This window comes from Squalius cephalus (genome assembly GCF_949319135.1).
Source record: "Squalius cephalus genome assembly, chromosome: 20".
Taxonomy (NCBI): Eukaryota; Metazoa; Chordata; class Actinopteri; order Cypriniformes; family Leuciscidae; genus Squalius; species Squalius cephalus.
Genome location: NC_137141.1, coordinates 20644371 through 20667270, shown reverse-complemented (window position 1 = coordinate 20667270; position 22900 = coordinate 20644371). Strand labels below are relative to the sequence as shown.

The window sequence follows — 22900 nt, the reverse complement described above, 5'->3', positions numbered from 1 at the left end:
GCTCAATTCATTTCATAGGTGTTCATTCACATTCATATTTATATCAGGCAAATGTTATACTTTAAGACACAGACTCTCTGACAGTAAGTGCACACTACAGAAATAGAAAAGTACTTTGTACAACAATAACAAATAAATAAATAAATAGTGATGAGGATTATGATACAGTAAAATACATGTACAAACCTTCACATAGTGAGAGGATTTGACATATTCTTTAGATCTTATATGAACAATGTACATGACCATTACTCTTTTCACACCAATGCTGTACATTTCTTTTAAGGTCAGTTTAGAGTCTGAAATTCTGTTCTGCCCCTTAGACAGCTGAAATGCCTCTGATATAGACAACAGGCAAATATGATCGGTTTAATGTTATGCAATCGAGCTACTCCTCATTGATCCAGTCCATCGAATGATCTTGACACATTTCGCTGACCCCATCACTTCCTGTAAATATGCATAAGAGAAAAAAATCCAATTGTAAATATTTCTACAGAGGGATAAGTACAGATCAAATTAAAGAATTTCAGCTGCAGTGGCCTAAGTAAAAGTACCCATCTGTCATAAAAAGTAGTGGTGCACTCCATAAATTTCCTTTACACCACTAGAGGGCATCACACACTCATTTACCTGCTGTAGTTGTGAAGTTAAAGGTGTGCTGAGCTTTGGTCATCTTACTGGGCCTTTGTGAAGATTTGGTCTTCGGGGGTCCAGATGAAGAACGAGCCACAGTAGAGGATGGACGAGGCACAGGAACAGCAGAGGTCTTAGCACAGAGAGAACAAGGCTCTGGAGAAGAAAAAGGCCCGCGGGGAATGTGGATCCCCTCAAAGTTTTGGTACAACCTCTGAGCACCACTGTGATGCTCTGCACGCTCACGCTGCCAGATGAAATGAGATGGCACAATAGCCATCACCTGCAATCATGCATCAAGCACAAAGTGATTTAGAGCTATTTTTCAGAACCAGAAACTTCTAAAATGATTTACAGTGCATGTTTAGTGAGCTGCGTACCTCCTCGCAGCATCGTCTGCTGACAGCAGCTCGGTACTCTATGCGTGCCCACAGTTGGTCTCTTTGCTTTAGGAATCGTGGGAAATTTTTCCTCCAGCTTTTTCCCAGAGCCCATGGGAAGATCTCATATTTGGTCTCCTCCTCATCCTCTTCCATTGTGTTTGCCAGATAGCTAGAGTATGAAAAATTTAACACACAGACTCTAGGAATTAAGGTTGTACCCTATAAATAGGACTTCTCTGTTGTGCTCATAATAACATATTGCAGTTCTACTGAAGAACTTTAACATAGCCAAGCCCAAGTACAACCCTACATACTGTAAATACAGAAAAATGCTAGAGTAAAAACCTGTTAGTTGGTTAACTGCAAGTTACCTTACCATTTATCATGAAAAATTGTAAATGGTTAACCACATATGTAAAAATGTTTGGCTTCTGGAAGTAAAAAAATATGAATTGCAGAATTAATTACCAAATAATTTACAGTTAAAAACTGTAAAAGGCATTCCCAGAAGTCCCTGCATGACATCACATTATTTTTTAAATAGTTTTGTCTCCTCCAATTTTTGTTATCAGGAATGTATTAGGGTGTTTCTATGCTACATTTTGTGTTATTTAGTTAATGTTTTTTGCATTATTATTTTAAGTGTTAGCCTGACTGTTTTGTCTGACCCTGTGCACTATCTAATGAGTTTTGACCATGTTTTATGGACTCGGATTCATCATGTGGCTTTCAATTGTACAACCATTGTTGTTACTATGGTGGTTATCAGTACACTTTAAGGTAAAATGCAGATTTGGGTAGTTCAAAATAGGTATATTAACAATCTATAAAATAAAATGGTGATAGGTTGTAAAATATGCATGCATCCTGTAAAACACTGTCACAGTATTTTTACAGAGAATTTCTAACAACCACAGCTGCTATTTTTTTATGATAAATTTTAACAGGATATGTTTTACAGTGTACAGAACATGCACATGATGATCAACTCACAGGGCAAGGAAGAAGTTCATTCTGTTGTGTTCAGTGATACTGAAACGAGCCCTCCTGAAGTACACAAATGTCATAGCCAACAAATACTATAATAGATAAAGACATACACACCTGGGTTTAGAGACAGCTGAATATATACCATTTTCTAAATTCAACAACGAGAACAATCTATAAACCACTCAATATTAATAAATACACCAAAATACGTCTTGCTACCTTGTCCGTAAGTTTGCAGCAGCAGTCCATCCACAGAAAGTCCTGTATTAGATCATCATCTGAGCAGACAGCAAATCAAAGCGTTATTATTCTACGGAATTATATATATATATATATAGATCTTGATTTAAATTTTTGATTTAAACTAGTAATAAACCTGATGTAAAAGTGACCAGTGTGACACAGAGGTTTAATTTTGTTCAGAAGGATTCATGAACCCACCGAACAGTCTGAAGAAGGCGGCCATCTCCTGCCTCTGGATCAGCAGGGTCGGGCCGGTCGTCTTCCTGCGAGGCTGCTGAGATGAAGAGTCCGGCTGGTTCCGACCCGCTGGGGTCGGCCTCGTTCTCCGCGGGCCTCGCCGGATCTGCAGACTGTGAGTAGGTCCAGATGGGGCGGTTTCGGCCCATGGTCGGCTCAGTTTAATCATGTTTCAATGATTAAATCAGCCGATATTACAGAACTGCCACTGTGTAAATAGTATCATTATATGTTTATTCGATATTTATTTTAGTATGGATGGCAAGCGTATTTCGTTATTTATTGAATTCCTGTTTGTTTATAAGTTAATCACAGACTTTTGCTAAATATACAATTTTAAGTGGCGTCTTGAAATCGATTCTATCACCTAAAGAAAGATATGAAAAATGACTTCTCACCATTCCTATCGGACTAAAATATAAATACAAATGTTTATATATTTTATATAAGCGAGTTTTCAATTGTTAACCAGATTTACCTCAGTTTAAAAAACCGCGGCTCAGTAATGGCACGCGCATGGTGCCACGCGCTCTCAGGTATGTGTTTAGATAGACTACTGGAATAGGTTAGATTTAATTTTTGCTGTTGTGTTTAACATTAATAATATTTTTCTAAAGGTAAATTAAAACAAAATAAACATTTAATAAATATTTCAAAATGGAAGACACGCTATTCGCGCGAGCGCGCACGTGCACCTGCTCTTCCTTGGGCAGCGCGGGAATCGTGTCAGCAGTCACATGGTCAAATATTCTTCAATCAGAGATCAGAACACTTACATGGATATATAAAAGATCAAGTTGGGAATATTTTGGAAAGGCTTTATTTGCATTTAAAAAAAACTTGCACATATATTTATAAAATTGTTTTTGAAATAGTTTGATAACTCAACTGACTAAATACAACAAAGATCTAATTCAAGTGATTAGTGAACAAAATATACAAATGAAAAGCAGTAGCCTAAATGATCCAGTAAACAAATGTATTGCATATTTGCTATTAGATTAGATTTTTAGAAGATTAGCCTAACACTAGACATTTCCTGTATTTTTGTAGAACATGCTCAGGAAATTAGAGCACATATCCAATAACACAAACAGACCACAGGCTGATTTATTCAGATATTTCTGTTCATTAAGTCAGATCAATAAAATCTATTTACACATACTCAAATGCTGACAGGTTTGTTCGCTATTACCAGGAAACAGTAGGTGAAATATCAGGAATTGGTATTTATGTGCATATTTCTCGCAGATGTGTTCGAGGACTTTCATTGCTTTGCACACAGCCTTTATTTCCTAAAACAAAAACACATTTAATTAAAGCTTGGGCAGGTATTTAAGCAAAATATCTGTAATCAATTTAGGTCAAAGTATTAGTTTACCATTTTAATCTCATGCAGAATTATCCCCTTGATCTCATGAATTGACTTCTTGCAAACCCAGCACGTAATGACGTTCATATCAGACTTCAAGGAAAAAAATTTGAACATTAGTAACTTTATATCTGTTTAATTGTATTGCATTACATAGTGCGTCAGTTTACCTCTATGTTTAATTCATGACTGTTTTTGTCTTCTTCAGGAAAGTTCAGTTCATTACTCTCCAGCATGCTCTTCCAGTGTGCTTTGTTAGTAGTGCTACACTCAACAAGAACTGAGCCACAACAACATTTATGTGCAGAATTTAATGAATATGATTGTAAAAATTAAATAAAAGCAAATGTGAGATAATGAAAAGAGCCACAGTAGAAGTTTGAAGTTAAATTCATATAGTCCTTCAGTCTCACCTGAGCACATGATAAGCAGTCCCAAATGAATAACGGGTGACATGATTCTTCAAATCCTCTCCTTAGAAAAGCGCTGCTTGGCTTCCACACGTCTGGGTGATTTTCAGTTATCACTTCTGACACTATCTCTTCTGTGTTTGTCTGTACTCCTCTTTTCTCACAGTTATGTGTATAACGTTGAAGATAATAAATGTCTACGCAAGTGTTTTGAAGTGCTGATGTTCAGGGCACCAAAACCACAGTGGACCAAAGTGTCAAGTTTTAATGGAGCTCCTGTCAGCATTTTCTAACACTGTATGTCTGTTCAGTTCACCACCTAACCATCAGTAATACATACTTAATCAAAGCAGATGTGCAGATTAAACGCTAGATTACGCTATAAGTAAAACAGTTTAAATATTTACATATTTTACTTTTTATTTTACTTTTTTTACTTTCACTAATTTTTATATTATTACTTTTGTGTTTCAGATGTGAATTTATGTGCTTCCTGTATTTAAAAAAACAAATGAATCAACTCACACTGCTTTTAAAACATTTATTAATGCTTTTGACAAAACAAAGGAAACAATATTCTCTAAACAGCTTATGTTTTGATTGACTAAGGATAAATCAATCCTTTACTTTGCACATTTTGTACTTAATGCAGGACATTCGAGGACTTCCTGGGAAATATCCTTTGATGACCATATTTTTCCCTATTTTGCCAAGTTGTCTACACATTTTCCAGAAATATAGCTTGGGACTGCATACAGAATTTATTTTCTAAGATGGAAAACAAAAAATACGATTTTAATAAAAAGTAAACTTACGTCAGTGTAAGACACACAAATACATTTTCACATTTTCTGTGAATAGTTTCATAAACAAAGTAATTAACAGATCTGTAGCCATAATATGGCTAATAATACCAAGAAATATCCCAGGAGGGCTTAGCAAATCACATTTATAAAAATGATTTTATCTTCCTTTTTAAATGAATATATGAGTTTAAATTCATTGTGTTTTCAACAAACAAACGAAAATTGAAAAACAGATTCAGGAATAAAAGTAATATTTACCTTGTCGACTGCAGCGTTTATAATGGGTATATATGTCTTTATCATTTTCAAACATATACAACATTTTATGGCCTTCTAGGAAGAGAAATAAAAAGGGATGGTTAAAGAAAATCCTTGATAGAATGTATACTCCACACTAATGTCCTCTGAACTTCACCACAGGATTATTTTTTACTTTAAGCGTGAGAGATGACAACATTCTTATATATCCATTTCATTACCTTGGCATTACACAGATCTTCCTTGTTGTCATAGATGGTGATTGTCTGTACCGTCTTACGACTGGCCTCATATAGAGAACTTTCAGCAGCAGCTGCACAAAATACAACGTCATAAATGTATATAATATAACTACATTATAATCTTGCAAAATGCGATTCTGGTTTAACATTCCACTGAATTTAATCAGATCCAATAAATGAGTCAAAGCAGTACTAAAACATTACCGATATCTTACCAAAGAGAATCACGAAGGATCCAACGATACAGGCTAGATACATTGTTCTATAAGAGCACTCTAACCTCTGTTTTTCTTCTTCTTGGTTTTGCTGATACGAGCACGCAGACAAAGCTGCTAAACGTAAGTGTTAAGCAAAGTAAGTTGAACCCTCCTCTAACCCTGGACCAACCGTTCATTTGTTCTAATGATATAACAAAAGTATTCAGTCATTGCTGATCTCTTATTGAATTAAGTTTACAAGTCAGTTTCTGTGTTAAACCTCATGGGTCTGGAACCGCAGTCCTGATAGATCAATGCTAATTACCCAAGGTCAGAAACTTCAACAGTGTTCAAAGTGTGTTTTACATTAGCATACGCCCAAAAGTTCTATTTACTATTTTTCTTTCTTTCTTTCTTTTTTTTAAAGCTTGACAGCCCTCTGGTCACCATTTACATTCATTTAATGGAAAAGAGCAGTGTTCAGATCCTGACTAACATCTCATAAATTGTAAATGTCAGAATGTTCTACTAAATTGACTACATTTTAAACTATTCTAAAAAGCAGCTGTAAAACTCTCTAGGGCTGATAAAGCATTATAGACTCCAATGTCCAGTTTCCTGAGAGCAACTGTTTGACTAAGAATGGTGAGGAAACAAAAAAGATCAAGTTTGAAGTCTAAAGCAGCATTTAAAAATATTTTTATAGAATTTATTTTGTACCACTATCATAACTTTAATAAATAATTATACATTTTATAATGCTTAACAGATCATAGTTATATATTCACATAACTAGAAATATGTGATAATGCTCTTGTTAATGTGTACTAATTAACTTAAACTTTACATAATGATTAACAGATCATAATTTAATGTAAATTGAAATGCTTTCAAATGTGATTAAACTTTCCATTCATAATATGATCATGCACTTTTTTAAATCTATAAATGATTTAAACAGATGGTTACAATGTGTCACTGAAGGCCAGTTGCTGAACCCATGTGGAGTTTATTAAACAAAATATGTGAACAAAACAAACATGGACTGGACTAGACTGGACTGGACTCTTACCAACATCAGTAACAGCAGAGAATGTCTAATAGGAAGAGAATTGGCACTCTCTGCTTACTTCCGATTTTCTGGACTATTTGCAGTTCCCCCATCTGGCTCCACATGAGGGCGCTCGCAGGCGAGTGCAGAATGAATGGAGGTCTATGGCGAAATACCCATCAAAATCCACTTTTCTCAGGATATAATTTTTTGTCTAGTAATTTTAATGTTGTATTCGAAAGGAGATGCAAAGAAATTACACATTGCTGGGTGTTAGATTTTTTAGATTCACTTATTTGCTTTAAAAAGTCTTTTAAAATGTCAGTGACGTTATACACATCGTACGACCAGAGATACTGCTTTACGGCAATCCTTCAGTCACTTTGGTGCTTTCGCGCTCTGCACTTTCTTTTCTCTCGAGGCATCGACAACACAGCTGACACAGGCAAACACACGTGCTAGAAGAGTTTTTGTTTTGTTTGTTTCTGGTCCCGCTTCGGATGCCACGATGCCATCAAGCGATATCTCGGGTCGTAATCAGTCCTTCACTGACCAATCAGCATTCATTAGCAGAATGCTAGCGTGTTATGGGCAACAACAACTCAACCTGTAAGAAATCGAAAGGACATAAGTACTCGTTTATTCAACTTTCGACCTATAACCCATGTTGAACTTGCAAAACCTACAATAAAATCTGAGATTTCTCAACGGCAATTGGGTGAAAGAGATAAATTTAGCCGTCTAGCCCCATAGACTCCCATTCAGTCTGCGCTCGCCCACGATCACCTCCAGTGGAATTCTAATGGAACTGCAACCAAGATCGATACAATGGGGCTAATAGGAAGTGCCAAGGCTCTCCGTAGACGGGCTCTGGTAACAGGTGCTGCGTTCCAGTCCACTTTTAGACACGCACTTGCAAACTTCCCTAAGCACTTCCCCTCGGGGGAATCCCTGCCGCCATTTTGAAGTGCATTCCACTTCGTGAAGTGGACGAGGGAAGTTTATATGGACAGACCCTCGTTCCCTCGATTTTGACCAAGGGAGCGAGTCTACACTTCAGGCACCTATATGTCCCACAATGCAACACGATTGTGACGTCACCACATATCTCGTCTAATCACCACCACACAGACAAATCTATGATATATTAATTATAATTTTTTTTATTTAAAACAACCCAAACACACCTAAACATTTGGATGCTGCATTAAACAAATTCTTAAAGGGAAAAAAATGTAAATAATAAATCAACTCCACAGCTGATTCCAAGTGATCAAGGGCTTAGGACGTTCCAGTTCAGCCCATTGCAGTTTCCGCCAGTCGTGGCACTCGCAATGACGTACATCCGAGTGAACGAGACGACGGGAAGTTAGCGAGTGAAGGGCATGACAATTTTGGACTCGAACGCAGCAAGGGAATAAAGCTAGACAAGATACAATGGTAACATGAGGGCTATTTATACACAAGGACTAAACAAGGTACACCTGTGAACAATCAAACCATGAACCAATAAGAACACAGGACACATTACCAGAGCAACCAATCAGAACATGACAATGAAGGAGAAGCACAAGACATGATCACGTGATTGCAAGTGAGGAGCAAGAGAAGCACATGACAAACATGAAGCATAACAAAGAGCATGAATTACAAAATAAAGGACATAAACATGAAACAAACCCAAACGTAACACAATGCTTAAAAGCTTAAATTAATAAATCATTAACAAACATAATTCTTACCGGAATATTAGTACATTCAAAAAGCTATGAGATAATGAGCTTGTTAATGTTTAAATAAACTTAAAAAGGATGATACATATACATAATGATTAACAGATAATTTTAAAGTCCACCTGTAGTCAATAATTGTATCCCTTAAAACTCATCTTTGATCACCAAAATTACATATTTAAACGTTTTTTTCCTTAAAAAAATCTAAATGCCTTGAAATAGTTTGAATATAAATCTACACTCTTGCCTCAATTAGTATACGTGATTCTATGAATATGCAAATGATCCCCGCCTCCACTCACTCACACCAGGGCTGCATTCAGCCCCAACAAAAGGTTGCACAACGTTTTTTAAATGGAAACGGTGGTGCGTTGAACACCCTGTTCTGATGACTCATGAGTTGCAACTATGGCAGCTGAGAAGGCCATTCTTTGTGTTCTTTTTGAAGAATTTTCGCAGCCTGATGAAACCGGTATAAATACATGTTTAATACTGCAAAATATGCTCGATGTTACAGTCACTGCCCTTGCCGTCCATAATAAAAGAGAACATCCCAATCGAGTGAAGGGATTTGTGGAAAATGTGGTTCCAAATTATTGTGATCCAACATTTGCCTCGCATTTCAGGATGAAAAGACAAACATTTCAGGTGAAGGATAATCCACTTCTTACCTCTGAGACTGTGTTATTATCTATATGACGTTTGATTGACAGGCGATCTGACCAATCATAATCCACCAGCCGCCGAATCCGCCATTTTTGTCCGACCAAGCAATCAGGAGAGTTATTAACATTGGAGGATTTGAACTTGAAAAACGGAGTGTACTGACGTCTTTTCAACATTTCTTCTTATGTTGATTCATGTTTATTTGATGCTATAAATTAACTAGAGGGAAGAGATGATTGGTTCATGAGCAGCTTTAACTGAGGTGCTACAGCAATCTGTCAGACACATTAAAGAGCCACAAAACGGTTTTTATTGTTCAAACTTCTTTAAAAAAATGACAAAATTTGAAAGTTGAGACTTTGTTTCATATAAAAAAAGTAACCTGGTCTGTCCTTTCTGTCAGCGCGTTGACAGTCTCCTCTCTGCTCCGCCATGTATTTTTCACTGCGTGAGAACATGGTGTAGAGTGAGAGTGGCATGGCTTGTCGGACATAGCAACAGTAACTATGCGCTAGTTGCATATATAGAATGTTGCCGACATCCGGTTTGTTTCCGGTAAGCCGTCCCACTTCCGCTCGCCTCATTCCTGAAGATGGTGCTGTTTTACACGAGAAGCCATGCAGAATCTACCTAATGATCCGCACCGGATTACTAACCCCTTTTCATCTGCTCCTAGGAGTAAGAGAGAGAAGGGGTTCAAAATGTATATTTCACAATTCATCGACATGTAGGTATGTTTTTTTTTACTGCGTCATATATTCACGGTGACAGCAGAGTTAGCAAACTAACGTTACCACTGACTAGAACTAGGGTGGGCTAGCAGTAGCTTGATGTTAAGTTACCTCAGCTAACTAAATCACCTATGGGAATTAACGTTACAGACCATATTTCTCATTATTATAGTAAGTTAGATAGTTTTACTAGGGTGAACATACGTCCTGTTACGTACGTATTTTGGGCGATCTCGAAATCCCGGCCGGACATGTCCTGGAAAAAGAGGACGTATGGTCACCCTAGTGTCCTGTAATTCTATTTCCGTTGTTATGCAACTAGTGAATAGGGGGCGGGTCTTTCCGAATTGTCAATTAGGCTTATCATTATTGCTAAAACTGTTGATATGCTATATTTTTACTATAAAACTCTTAAGACAAACATGCCTTCTAATATCTTCATTTGTTGCGTATACCGAGCTGCAGCGGACACATTTGTAAACGACTTTACTTGGACCCACTGTCTCTATAATACCGCGTGGTTTATATGCATGTTGCTGCTGATTGGGCTGACATTTTTGACACACCCACCAAACAAGAAGAAACGTATCTCAAACCCCGTTGCACACCGTTTCCAGGAAACATATCGTTCAACCCGGAAACTGTAGCAAAACGTTGCACACTGGTTTGAGCTTGAACGTGCCCCTGCTCAGAGATCCACTCATTGACGATCACACATTGACGTGATTGGTCAAAGGGTAGTTTGTGACGTCAGAAACACCAGCGATTTCAAACCACGTTTTTGAGACTGTCTTTGGTTCACTGCACGCGCCACGTAATACGTCATCATGTTGGAAAGGTCACGAAAAAAAAAGAAGAAAATAATAATAATAAATTAAAACAAAGATGTCGGACGATTTTGAAGTTGGAAGAGAAAATGAGATGGAATTTTTCGCCCTTCCCTACCTTTCTGAACCGGAGTACACAGACAAATAACTTAGAAAGATGACGTGACTCGTGACCTTTCCAACGTTATGACGCAATGCATGGCACGTCGCAGACCAGCACAAGATGAACAATTGTGGTTAAAAAGTATATACATTTTTATTTATTTTTAGAAAATGACCGATCGTTTTGGAAGATAAGACCCCATTCCTCAGCTGGGATCGTGCAGAACCCTTTGAAACTGCATTGATTTGAACTTCAACATTCTGGTTGCCATTGAAGTCCATTGTGTGTAGAAAAATCCTGAAATGTTTTCCTCAAAAAACTTAATTTCTTTTCCACTGAAGAAAGAAAGACATGGACATCTATGGCATTGGGGTGAGTAAATTATCAGGAAATTTTCATTTTGAGGTGAACTGATCCTTTAACATATTATTCATTAACTCATTACATAACCACAGTCTGTAAAGGTCATACATTTGGTCTTCATTTGTTGTGGTGTGTATTTTTAATTCATTTTTTTTACAAATCATGTACTCATTAATTTTTCATGTTTTTGCAGTACCCAATCTAAAATTGAAACTATTCATCATTTGTAAATGTTTATAAATGTTTACTATTAATCATTTAGTACCTTTATGTGCATTGAACTTTTAGCTACTGTAACAATGTTTGTGTAAAGGGCGGATAGTTAAGTTTAGCCAAATGATTGTGAAAGACATAATAACACCACGTAATTGTAATTTAGGTGCAAAACATGTTTTATTGCCTTAACAGATGGTACTATATCCTTAAACAGGATATTCCTTGAATCTTACATCAACAGGAGAAAACAAATATATTTTAAAGAAAATACTTGTTCATTTATCAAAACAGTGTAATATAAACGGTTTAAACGGTGTTCCCTTACAGTAATCAAACTGACCCCTGTACACTGTTGACCCCTTAACCAACCCTTAAACCTACTCATACCACCAAACCTGTCCCTAACCTTACCCGTATCACACCTCAGCTGCAAGAGTATTTTGCAATAGAACATGAACACAACAAGTACTACCTAACAATTTATTTATTTATTTATTGACGTAAGTACATAAGACACCTAATTTAAAATGGGACCAGTCATTCTTATATTGTTCAATTTTCTGTTGAACATCTGGATCACTCATAGCTACCAAACAACTTTTTGCATTTGTATATAAATGTAAAAAAGTGCATTAGGTAATATATGAAGTTTAAAGGCAATTGATTTGAAGTGCATGATCAAATGATTTGAAAGTTTAATGACATTTGTATGCAAGTACATGAAATACTGTACATGTTAATCACTCAACATGTAATGTTTAATAAGTTCATTAAAAATTAGTAAACATTAACAAGCACAGATTTCTAGCTATGTGAATATATATTAACTAATGATCTGTTAAGCATTATATAATGCTTGTTAATGATATATTAATGAAAGTTATTATAAAGTGTTACCATATCGGAGCAATAACATTTATTTACACATGCTCAAATGCTGACAGGTTTGTTCGCTATTACCAGGAAACAGTAGGTGAAATATCAGGAATTGATATTTATGTGCATATTTTTTGCAGATGTGTTCGAGGACTTTCATTGCTTTGCACACAGCCTTTATTTCCTAAAACAAAAACACATTTAATTAAAGGTTGGGCAGGTATTTAAGCAAAATATCTGTAATCAATTTAGGTAGAAGAAAGTTTTAGTTTACCTTTTTAATCTCATGCAGAATTATGCCCTTGATCTCATGAATTGACTTCTTGCAAACCCAGCATATAATGACGTTCATATCAGACTTCTGAGGTATGCAAGGAAAAAATGTTTGGACATTAGTAACTTTATATCTGTTTAATTGTATTGCATTACATAGTGCGTCAGTTTACCTCTATGTTTAATTCATGACTGTTTTTGTCTTCTTCAGGAAAGTTCAGTTCATTACTCTCCAGCATGCTCTTCCAGTGTGCTTTGTTAGTAGTGCTACACTCAACAAGAACTGAGCCACAACAACATTTATGTGCAGAATTTAATGAATATGATTGTAAAAATTAAGTAAAAGCAAATGTGAGATAATGAAAAGAGCCACAGTAGAAGTTTGAAGTTAAATTCATATAGTCCTTCAGTCTCACCTGAGCACATGATAAGCAGTCCCAAATGAATAACAGGTGACATGATTCTTCAAATCCTCTCCTTAGAAAAGCGCTGCTTGGCTTCTACACGTCTGGGTGATTTTCAGTTATCACTTCTGACACTATCTCTTCTGTGTTTGTCTGTACTCCTCTTTTCTCACAGTTATGTGTATAACGTTGAAGATAATAAATGTCTACGCAAGTCTTTTGAAGTGCTGATGTTCAGGGCACCAAAACCACAGTGGACCAAAGTGTCAAGTTTTAATGGAGCTCCTGTCAGCATTTTCTAAAACTGTATGTCTGTTCAGTTCACCACCTAACCATCAGTAATACATACTTAATCAAAGCAGATGTGCAGATTAAACGCTATATTACGCTATAAGTCAAATAGTGTAAATAGCTAAATAACCATCAGCATTATTAGGTTATTACTTTTGTGTTTCAGATGTGAATTTATGTGCTTCCTTTTTTTGCATTTTAGATGTATATTTAAAAAAACAAATGAATCATCAACTCACACTGCTTTTGCATTTAAAACATTTATTACCTCATGCTTTTGACAAAACAAAGGGAACAATCTTCTCTAAACAGCTGATATTTGAGTGACTTGTTAGTTTAGGTTTATTCAATCCTTTACTTTGCACATTTTGTACTTAAAACAGGACTTTAGAGGATTTAGATATACTTTTAAGACCTTATTTTTCAACTTTTGGGCAAGTTGCATACATTTAATTTTGAGAAATTTGTTGGCATTGCATACAAAACGCATGATCTGAGAGAGAAAACAAAAAATAAGATGATTTTAATAAAAAGTAAACTTACATCAGTGTAAGACACACAAATACATTTCTTCACATTTTCTGTGAATAGTTTCATAAACATAGTAATTAACAGATCTGTAGCCATAATATAATAATACCAAGAAATATCCCATGAGGGCTTAGCAAATCACATTTATAAACATTATTTTATCTTCCTTTTTAAATGAATATATGTGTTTAAATTCACAAAATAGTGTGTTTTCAACAAACAAACAAAAATTGAAAAACAGGAATTTAGGAATAAAAGTAGTATACCTTGTAAATTCGAGCGATTATAATTGGCATGTATGTCTTTATCATATTCAAACATATACAACATTTTATGGTCATCTAGGAAGAGAAATAATAAGAGATGGTTATCTAGAAAATCCTTGATAGAATGTATACTCCACACTAATGTCCTCTGAACTTCACCACAGGATTATTTTATAAATGTTTTTTTTTTATTTTTTTTTACTAATTTATTTTAATTTAAGCTTGAGAAATGACAACATTCTTATATATCCATTTCATTACCTTGGCATTACACAGATCTTCCTTGTTGTCATAGAAGGTGATTGTCTGTACCGTCTTACGACTGGCCTCATATGGAGAAGTTTCAGCAGCAGCTGCACAAAATATAACTTCATATGTATAACTTATAATCGTAACATTCTGACAAAATGCGATTCTGGTTTAACATTGCAAGGTAGTCAAACAAATGAGTCAAAGCAGTACTAAAACATTATTTCTTACCAAAGAGAATCACGAAGGATCCAACGATACAGGCTAGATACATTGTTCTATAAGAGCACTCTAACCTCGTTTTTTTTCTTCTTCTTCTTCTTGGTTTTGCTGATACGAGCACGCAGACAAAGCTGCTAAACTGCTAAAGTTGAACCCTCCTCTAACCCTGGACCAACCGTTCATTTGTTCTAATGATATAACAAAAGTATTCAGTTGCTACTCGTTGCTGATCTCTTACTGAATTAAGTTTACAAGTCAGTTTCTGTGTTAAACCTAATGGGTCTGGAACCGCAGTCCTGATAGATAAATGCTAATTAAACTTCAACAGTGTTCAAAGTTTATCCACTTTATTTGTTATTTTTGAGGCTTGACAGCCCTGTGGTTACATTAACTTTCATTGAATGGAAATTATCAGTGTTATCAAATCCTGACTAACATAATAATAAATTATGCCATAATGTTCTACTATTCTACTAAATTGACTACATTTAAAACTATTCTACAGCACCTAAAAAACTCTCTAGGGTTGATAAAGCATCATAAACTCCAATGTCCAGTTACCCGATTGTAACTGTTTGACTAATGGAGCAAACAAAAAGTTTTAAGTCTAAAGCACCTTTTGAAAAAAATATTTATTTCACAGAATTGCTTATTTTACATTGATTACATTACATTACATTAATTGTGAAGTGTATTATTGGTATTACTGCTTGGTGTGTCTTTGCTAAGGGGAGAGAAAACAACTTTAATGAGAAAAATAATAATAATTTATTACTATCAACAGAAAATAACCAGAAGTAGAAAGTCACATGAAAATTATTAGATTTTTAATGTGTAATTTATGTAAAACATAACACAAACATCACAGGATCCACAAAAAAAGCATCTTTAGTACAATGAACATCCATCTATTAGATTATATTTTAAAGAGATTAAACATAACTTTTAATTGCATTTGTTGATCTTATCATCTCTGTCACATAACCTCATCACTCTGCAGGTGGCTATAGGAGTACCTCCAGGAAAAAAGGCCCTCATTATGGAAATTTTGTATGCCATGGCTACAGAATAGCAGAAGGACTGCATTTCGGGAGTCCATTTAGCGCATGTTTTAATGATTTTCTGAAAAGCATAAAGGAAAACAGAAGACCCTATAGCTGGCAAACATTCAAGTTGATGACAAAAAAAAATGTGCATGCACATTGAAAATACACATGGCAGTGGACTGATATTCAACTAACAATTTTCTCTCAAATAATGAAAAACAGCTTTGATCATTTTAAAAACAGATTACAATGAAGTTAGCTAGTAACAGTCAATGTAAATGTATCCCTTCTACAGCCATTGTCACAGTTGTTACTAGCATAACTTTATCTTCAAACATGTGCTCCTTGCACTCCCACCAGGGAAGAGTTTTTGCAGTATGATGTCCCGATATCTCCCTGCACGCTGCAAGCAGATCTTTCGAAAACCCTCTATGAATTTGTAACAGACACTGTTTATCTTCTGTAAAATAACAGGGGAAAAAATTACAAAATAGAACTTTATGATTAAACATAAAAACTGTTCGCTAAAAAGCTTGTTTTCCTTTTAATTTTGAATTAAATGTCCTTGTGTGACAAGCTGTCCAATGAATAAATTCACATTGAAGTTACTTCTCACTATTCATATAATACTCATTTGATTAAATTGGATAATCACAAATAGCCTACTTTACTCCAGACTAAGAAGTTAAATATGAGCTTTTTCTCAATTATTGTAAAGTTTGCGAATTGCTATTCTGTCCCATCATTATATGTATTGATTATATATGTCAAACTGCCATTAGAGCCATTAGAAAAAAATTGTTCTGAGACAACTGAACATTACCTTTGTAATCTTTTGAGACACTTTTTTCTTAGCTCGTTTTATAGCCTCTTGGCATGCGCAACAGAAGATGATCGGCCGCTTTCTCTGCATGCGAGGAATGGGGAATGAGGTCTAAAAATCAGTGACATGAACGAGTGAGTCTTATGCAAAGTTGCCGTAGTAATGTACGAGTATAAATGACAAAGTGTTGTACGTACTGATAAGTCATTTCCATAGCCGTCCGTCAAACTGTGAAAGTCTTCAGAATGTGAAGGTATCTCTGGCTCCCACCAAACTGAAAGAGCTTCATTTTCACTCTCTGCTAGGGCTTTCCATTAAAAGAAAATGATAAAATCATTTTTTTAATTCACATAAACTGAATGATGATAAAGTCTTGTGATTCCCATAGTAAATCAATCAAATCAAATCAGTATTGTAAGGAATATCACAAATGATGTATCTTACCTGAGCAAGAGATCAGAAAAACAAAATAAACTATTGATAACATTGTATCAGATTCAGCAACTGATTCCCTCTCTTTCCTTTTTGCTTACTTATTAGGCTCTCACCAGCCTCCCTCTCTCTCTCTCTCTCTCTCTCTCTCTCTCTCTCTCTCTCTCTCTCTCTCTCTCTCTCTCTCTCTCTCTTTCACTGTGCAGAGGCACAACAGACCAGTGTCAAAGAACTAAAAATGTGACATTGTTACAACTAAATACACTGCTGTCTAATTTCTAAAATCATGTCATTGGAGTCACTGCAATGTGATTAGGATGAACATTCTTGCATGTGCAACAGTACTAATATCACACAAAAAATAAAAAGAACATGAGACAACATGCACTTAAAGTAGGAAGTCAATGTTTATTATTGTTATTATTATTATTATTTATTATTATTATTATTATTATTATTATGTATTTTATTAAATTTTTTATTATTATTTTATTTTTGTCCGTGTTAGAATTTTTTTATTCTGAAGAGTTAAAACTGTTTACTCATGTCCTGTAAATAAGCTGACAGAAATGTAAAAAATACCACAACACCACAGTGCTAAACGGTTGCTTTATCTTTTGTTGCTTAGTTTGAGAGGTACTATATCTACTGTTTTTCTTTTAGCAAGCGAATAACACATGAGAAAATGCAGCAGAAGCAAGTACAGTTTTTTTTGGATTGCTAATGCACAATTCATGAAACAATTCACCATTTATTTTCTCAGAACTCCAAACTGGAGCTGACGTACTCTCTAGTTACTTCGGGATGGCTATCCCGAGATAAAACAGAAAAGCAAGTGGAAAATAATTAGTGTTCCTGCTGTTCATAACATTAAGCATGGATAATAGTGCATTTGATCTGATATAAATGGAGTACAAGGTTATGAGATGCATTATGTATGTGAATGGTTCGGGTCCCGCTCGTGCTGAGGCACTGCGGAGACTTGGATCATGGGGTTCCCAGGTGGAGCTCGCTGACGAGTTTGAGAGAGGTGTTTCTCTCTCACTCCCGTCAGAAGCCCGCGAGGGTGAGCTGCTGTTATCTCTTACATCCTCTGATCCAGCAGCAAGTGCTCTGCTGGCACCCAGCCCAAGAGAGCAGGAGATGGGTGATGAGGGCAGGAGATGGGTGATGAGGAGACCCTCACAGTCTCCCTGCACCGCATAAGATGAGCTGTTGAGTGTTATGGAGCGTGCTTCAGCGAGGCTTCAGCTGCCGTGGGAGCGCGTGAAGGAAGGAGCCGATGCTGGATGAACGGTTCCTTTCTGGCCATAACTCCCCAGCTCCCGTGAGCCTTCCATTCCTTCCTGATCTGCATACTGAGATCAAGAAAACATGGAAGAACCTATATTCTGCACACATCCATCTTCGGCAGCGAGCAAACTACGCTGATGTCGAGGGGATGCGTGAGTATGTGTCGATGCCCCCAATCGACAAGACGTTCGCGAACTATCTCGCTGCTCGAGAGGTATCGGCACTAAAAGCTCCGGCCCTGCCTTCTAAGCCACTCAAGATGACATCTCGCTTGAATGGCAGGGCATGCACGGCAGCAGGTCAGTCTGGGGATGCCTTACACACTATGTCAGTGTTACAGGCATACCAAGCCGACCTGCTGAAGGATTTGGATCAGGGGCAGGGTCTCTCCCCTGACGCAGTGGGGCTGCGCCGCACCACAGATCTGGCTCTTCGGGCCACCAGACAAACCGCTGCCTCAATTCAATGGTCGATGACAGCGATGGTGGCCATGGAACCTGGCTAACACCGGGGGGAAAGAAAAGGCTTTTCTCCTCGATGCCCCGGTTTCGCCATCTGAACTTTTCGGTGCCTCTGTTCGGCTGCATTTAAATCATGCATTCCGCATTTGCTTTTCTGTTTTATCTCGGGATAGCCATCCCGAAGTAAATAGAGAGTACGTCAGCTCCAGTTTAGAGTTCTGAGAAAATGGTGAATTGTTTCATGAATTGTGCATTAGCAATCCAAAAAAACTGTGCTTTCTTCTGCTGCATTTTCTCACGTGTTATTTGCATGCTAAAAGAAAAACAATAGATATAGTGCAGAACAGGGATCGAGACACTGCGTCGTTAGCCATGCCTCGGGGATGCCTGCTGAACAGTCCCTTCAGATGAAAAGAGGATGACATGTTCTCTAGGCGCCCCTTTTATACTTCCGGGTCGCACTAGTAGTGACATCATAGGCTGTCGCCGGTCAAATTCGATTGCCGTGATTGGATAACTTTTCAGACACCGGTTCACGTGGAGGGCGTTCCCCAATAGCGTCATCGACGCAGTGTCTCGTTCCCTGTTCTCAGAGGTTACAGTTGTAACCTAGACGTTTTGTGATCTTAAAGAGCGTGATGGATTGTAGGATGATAGAAGTTTGGTTAAATACACAGGAGCTAAACAGTTTAGGGCCTTATATAGTCAGTAGCATACTTTGTAATCAACATGGAACCAGTAACCAGTGTAAAAATGATAAAATTGGTATTATATGATCATATTTTCTTGACCTGGTAAGAACTCTAGCAACTGCATTTTGTACTAATTGTAGCTTGTTAATTGAGGATACAGGACAACCACCTATAGTAATACCTGTTCGAGTTGGACGACGTCTCGTCCTTTTTAAACACTATCACTTGGGAATAAGATATCTAGTGCTCCACTATCACTTATAGAAGTACATTCTTGAAAATAAAGGTTCTTTATTGGCATCAATGGTTCCATGAAGAACCTTCAAAGGGATTGTTCCCCCAAAAATTCTATCATAATTTACTCACCCTCATGCAACTACTGTACCACTTTGATGCTTTAAACAGTTTAGTAAGAGATCATATATGTATAAAAAGCCTAAATTCAATCTGTTCATCATATAAAGTGATAATGTCTCTTTAGAAAATTTGGACTAACCGCTCGATTGATATAAATTAGTTTTAAGATCTCTTTATGAACTTTTTTGAAGCATTAAAGTGGTAGTTCATAGTAGTTGCGTAGCTGTCTATAGGACAGAAAGCTCTCAGATTTCATTAAAAACATCTTCATTTGTGTTCTTATGATGAACAAAAGTCTTACAGGTTTGGAACAAGAGGGTGAGAAATTGATGACAGAATTTTTCTTTTTGGGCGAACTATCCCTTTAACATCCATGGAACATTTCCATTCCACAAAAGGTTCTTTAAATTGGAAAAAGGTTCTTTTAGATTTTAAAAATGTTTTTCACACTAAGAAAAAAATGGTTCTTCTGTGGCATTGCTGCAAAATACACTTCTTCTTTTTTTTAGAACCTTTATTTTTAACAGTGTGATGCACAGCAATAATTAGACAGACTCCAGACAATGTCTTTGAATATGCTTTAATCACGGCTGGAGGATCTTTATATCAGGGCTGGGGTTATATCATCATTATATCATTTTTCTACAATTTCTTATCATATTTATACGTATCATGATGTATACATGGTAACATATGTATAATTTAGCAAAACAGGTCAAAGCAAATCTGGATTTCTTGATTACTTCACCTTATTACTCAAAAGTCATAAGTCCTTATTACTAAAAGTTTATAGACAGCTGTTTCATTACCCTTTTTGTTATATTATTCAGGCATGCTTCAGACACACTTTGGCCGCAAGTGTTGGGGACATAGTTTTCAAAAGCATATAAATGTTAATCCTGCAAGGAAAAGTAGCCTATCCAACACCCTATAGGCAGAATAATCTGGGAGCGTTTTTAATCTGTTATAAAGTAAATGGTTTGATATTTGCTGCAAAAATCACCTGTAGAGTACAATCTTGGTTATCCCAAGAAAACTGAAAACATATAACTTTATTCCATAAAGTGTTTTTGAAGCAGAACTACATTTTTAAATGTTCAATCGTGTTAGAAATAATAACACGTATTCAAATCTAAGCTAGAAGAATTCACATAGTTTGCATGTACATCGGTTTGCACAAATTTAATTTGATACAGATTGTTCGTTCATTGCCTCCAGAGATCAGCGCGTTGATCAGTTTAATTTTATATTTTCGCACAAATTTTGTACAACCAGGTATTTTTATTTTTTTACAAATTGTATCGAGCTGCCGATCAACCTCATCCTGCAAAACAAAAGACAAGAAAAATTCAAGAACAAGGGAAAACAATGAAGTTAAAGTATGTTTGTAAACAGTATGTACAAATATGTTTTACAAACCTTAGAAGCATGTTTTCCAATATATGCTATTATTTTCTTAACAATACTCTTACAAGAATCGCAAAGAATTAGCTGAGAAAGAGAAGAGATAAATTAGAATATTGCTAATGAAAAGAAATGTGTTTTTTTTTTTTTTTTTTAATAAGTGAACATGATTTATTTACTGGTTTGTTCTCTGTTGCTTTTTTGTCATGATAACTTAACTCCATCTCCCTCACAGGATTCAGATGGTCAAAGTGCTGCTGAGACAATCCCATCTGAACATCTGAAATGACTGAACATCACAAAATACTGTGTTAAAACTTTGGAACAAAAAAGGGGAAAGGGATTACATTTATATTAGGGATTCGGGAACAATTCAGCTTATTATTGGCAGAGCAACGATTCAGAAATATCCCACTTGCTGTATAGAGTTATTTCTAAATTGCCAAGACATCATTTGTAATTTTCTGTCTAAATAAGAAATGTTCATGAAAACGGTTATTAAATAAATAATAAAAATGAAAAATTACATTAGTAAAATAATATTAATAACAGCTAAAAGACCTCATGCAAAAATACCTCATTAAAACCATTTATGACGTCAAATGAAAGAATGTAATAATCTGTGACAAACAAATCTTAAGTTGCGCATAATTAGTAAAATAGCCATTTAGAACATGACTACGTAATGAGCCTCATTCGTATTGCTTTTATATTCAGATTTCTGGATTTTCAGTTGGTAAAGATTTTACAGAATACAAGAGGAAATCTCACCTGAACAGTGCAGCAGGGACCCCAAGAGAAAAACAAGTGATTTTTTTGTCATTTCTGTATCACAGTTTTCAATTATCAGTATAGACAACTGCCTGCTATATGGCAGATCATGGCTGAATATTATATTTATATGGCAAATAAGGGAAGTTAGAGAAGATGTTTAGGTAAACTTTTGTCAGCTTAAAATAGTGCAACTTGTTAGATTCACACTTCACCTTGTGAAAAACGTCTTGGTTACAACTATAACCTCTGTACCCTGAGAACAGGGAATGAGACACTGCGTCGATGACGCTATGGGGAACGCCTTCCACGTGAACTGGTGCCTGAAAAGCTATCCAATCACGGCAATCGACATTGACCGGCGACAGCCTATGACGTCACTACTACATGGTGAACAATGCAGCATCTCGTTCCCTGTTCTCAGAGGCTACAGTCGTAACCTAGACATTCCCTTTCGAAAGGGAACTTGCACTGCGTCAATGACGCTATGGGGAACGATATACTATCCCACCATGCTGAGGGGAGTGCTGGGCACTCTTAAAAGGGACCCTAATAAGGGGGGCGCCTCCAGCTCTTGGGCTGATCTAACAGGGAGGCCTCATGAGAGTCCTTCGACCTTCCGACAGACTTAGGGAGTTAAGTATTCAAACAGAGCGATCCTCAGATAGATTCTGGAACACTATGCTCAACCTGATAAGTACTGACCAGGCTCTGGGCTAAAATCAGGGAGGCTTGTAAGAATTGATTTTCCTGCTAAGACAAAAGCTGAGATAAAACTCACCCTACAATAAAGCAATAAAACGCACCCTGGACAGAAGATCGCAAAGAAGGAGCACAGGACATTGTCTTGTCCAAACTTATCTCCTTGTTTAAATATGCATCCCCCTCTCCCTACCCCCTTCCTCTCCCCCTGAGTCAAGTCACTAAAAGTTCACTAAGAATGTCTATATGTCACATATGATGTATCTTGTGAATCTATTGTTTTTCTTTTTCATGTTTGGTATCATTTTAAATGTCTCAGTGCGATTGGTAAAATGGTCTTAAT

General features: G+C 36.4%; 2 protein-coding genes and 3 long non-coding RNA genes across 7 annotated transcripts; all 5 read right to left on the bottom strand.

Annotated features, from left to right (window-relative positions):
- Nucleotides 1-2: 2 nt before the first annotated feature.
- Nucleotides 3-3236, bottom strand: spdya (speedy/RINGO cell cycle regulator family member A). Of its 3 annotated transcripts, none has more exons than XM_079853806.1 (7): nucleotides 3185-3236; nucleotides 2451-2697; nucleotides 2229-2287; nucleotides 2013-2098; nucleotides 1017-1188; nucleotides 634-919; nucleotides 3-450 (listed from the first exon to the last, which is right to left on the bottom strand). In XM_079853806.1, the coding sequence occupies exons 2-7, from the start codon at nucleotides 2656-2658 to the stop codon at nucleotides 389-391; spliced, it is 873 nt and encodes a 290-aa protein (XP_079709932.1). In that variant the 5' UTR covers nucleotides 2659-2697; nucleotides 3185-3236; the 3' UTR covers nucleotides 3-388. The 3 variants fall into 3 exon arrangements, with proteins under 3 accessions (XP_079709932.1, XP_079709930.1, XP_079709931.1); XM_079853804.1 differs by having other exon boundaries at nucleotides 2968-3232; XM_079853805.1 differs by lacking the exon at nucleotides 3185-3236 and adding an exon at nucleotides 2888-2958.
- Nucleotides 3237-3291: 55 nt separating this feature from the next.
- On the bottom strand, nucleotides 3292-4462 carry LOC307148651. Its single transcript, XR_013819474.1, has 4 exons — nucleotides 4275-4462; nucleotides 4032-4141; nucleotides 3871-3954; nucleotides 3292-3784 (listed from the first exon to the last, which is right to left on the bottom strand). It is a non-coding gene; the product is annotated as an uncharacterized lncRNA (long non-coding RNA).
- Nucleotides 4463-4873: 411 nt separating this feature from the next.
- On the bottom strand, nucleotides 4874-5871 carry LOC307148629 (uncharacterized protein). Its single transcript, XM_079854301.1, has 4 exons — nucleotides 5793-5871; nucleotides 5557-5648; nucleotides 5336-5410; nucleotides 4874-5039 (listed from the first exon to the last, which is right to left on the bottom strand). Exons 1-4 carry the CDS (start codon nucleotides 5833-5835, stop codon nucleotides 4887-4889), a joined length of 363 nt encoding a protein of 120 aa, XP_079710427.1. The 5' UTR covers nucleotides 5836-5871; the 3' UTR covers nucleotides 4874-4886.
- A 5754-nt stretch (nucleotides 5872-11625) lies between these two features.
- On the bottom strand, nucleotides 11626-14179 carry LOC307148630. The gene is made up of 4 exons (XR_013819470.1): nucleotides 14106-14179; nucleotides 12787-13801; nucleotides 12615-12701; nucleotides 11626-12524 (listed from the first exon to the last, which is right to left on the bottom strand). It is a non-coding gene; the product is annotated as an uncharacterized lncRNA (long non-coding RNA).
- A 1010-nt stretch (nucleotides 14180-15189) lies between these two features.
- LOC307148628 lies at nucleotides 15190-17008 on the bottom strand. Its single transcript, XR_013819469.1, has 4 exons — nucleotides 16890-17008; nucleotides 16643-16752; nucleotides 16446-16556; nucleotides 15190-16082 (listed from the first exon to the last, which is right to left on the bottom strand). It is a non-coding gene; the product is annotated as an uncharacterized lncRNA (long non-coding RNA).
- Nucleotides 17009-22900: the final 5892 nt, after the last annotated feature.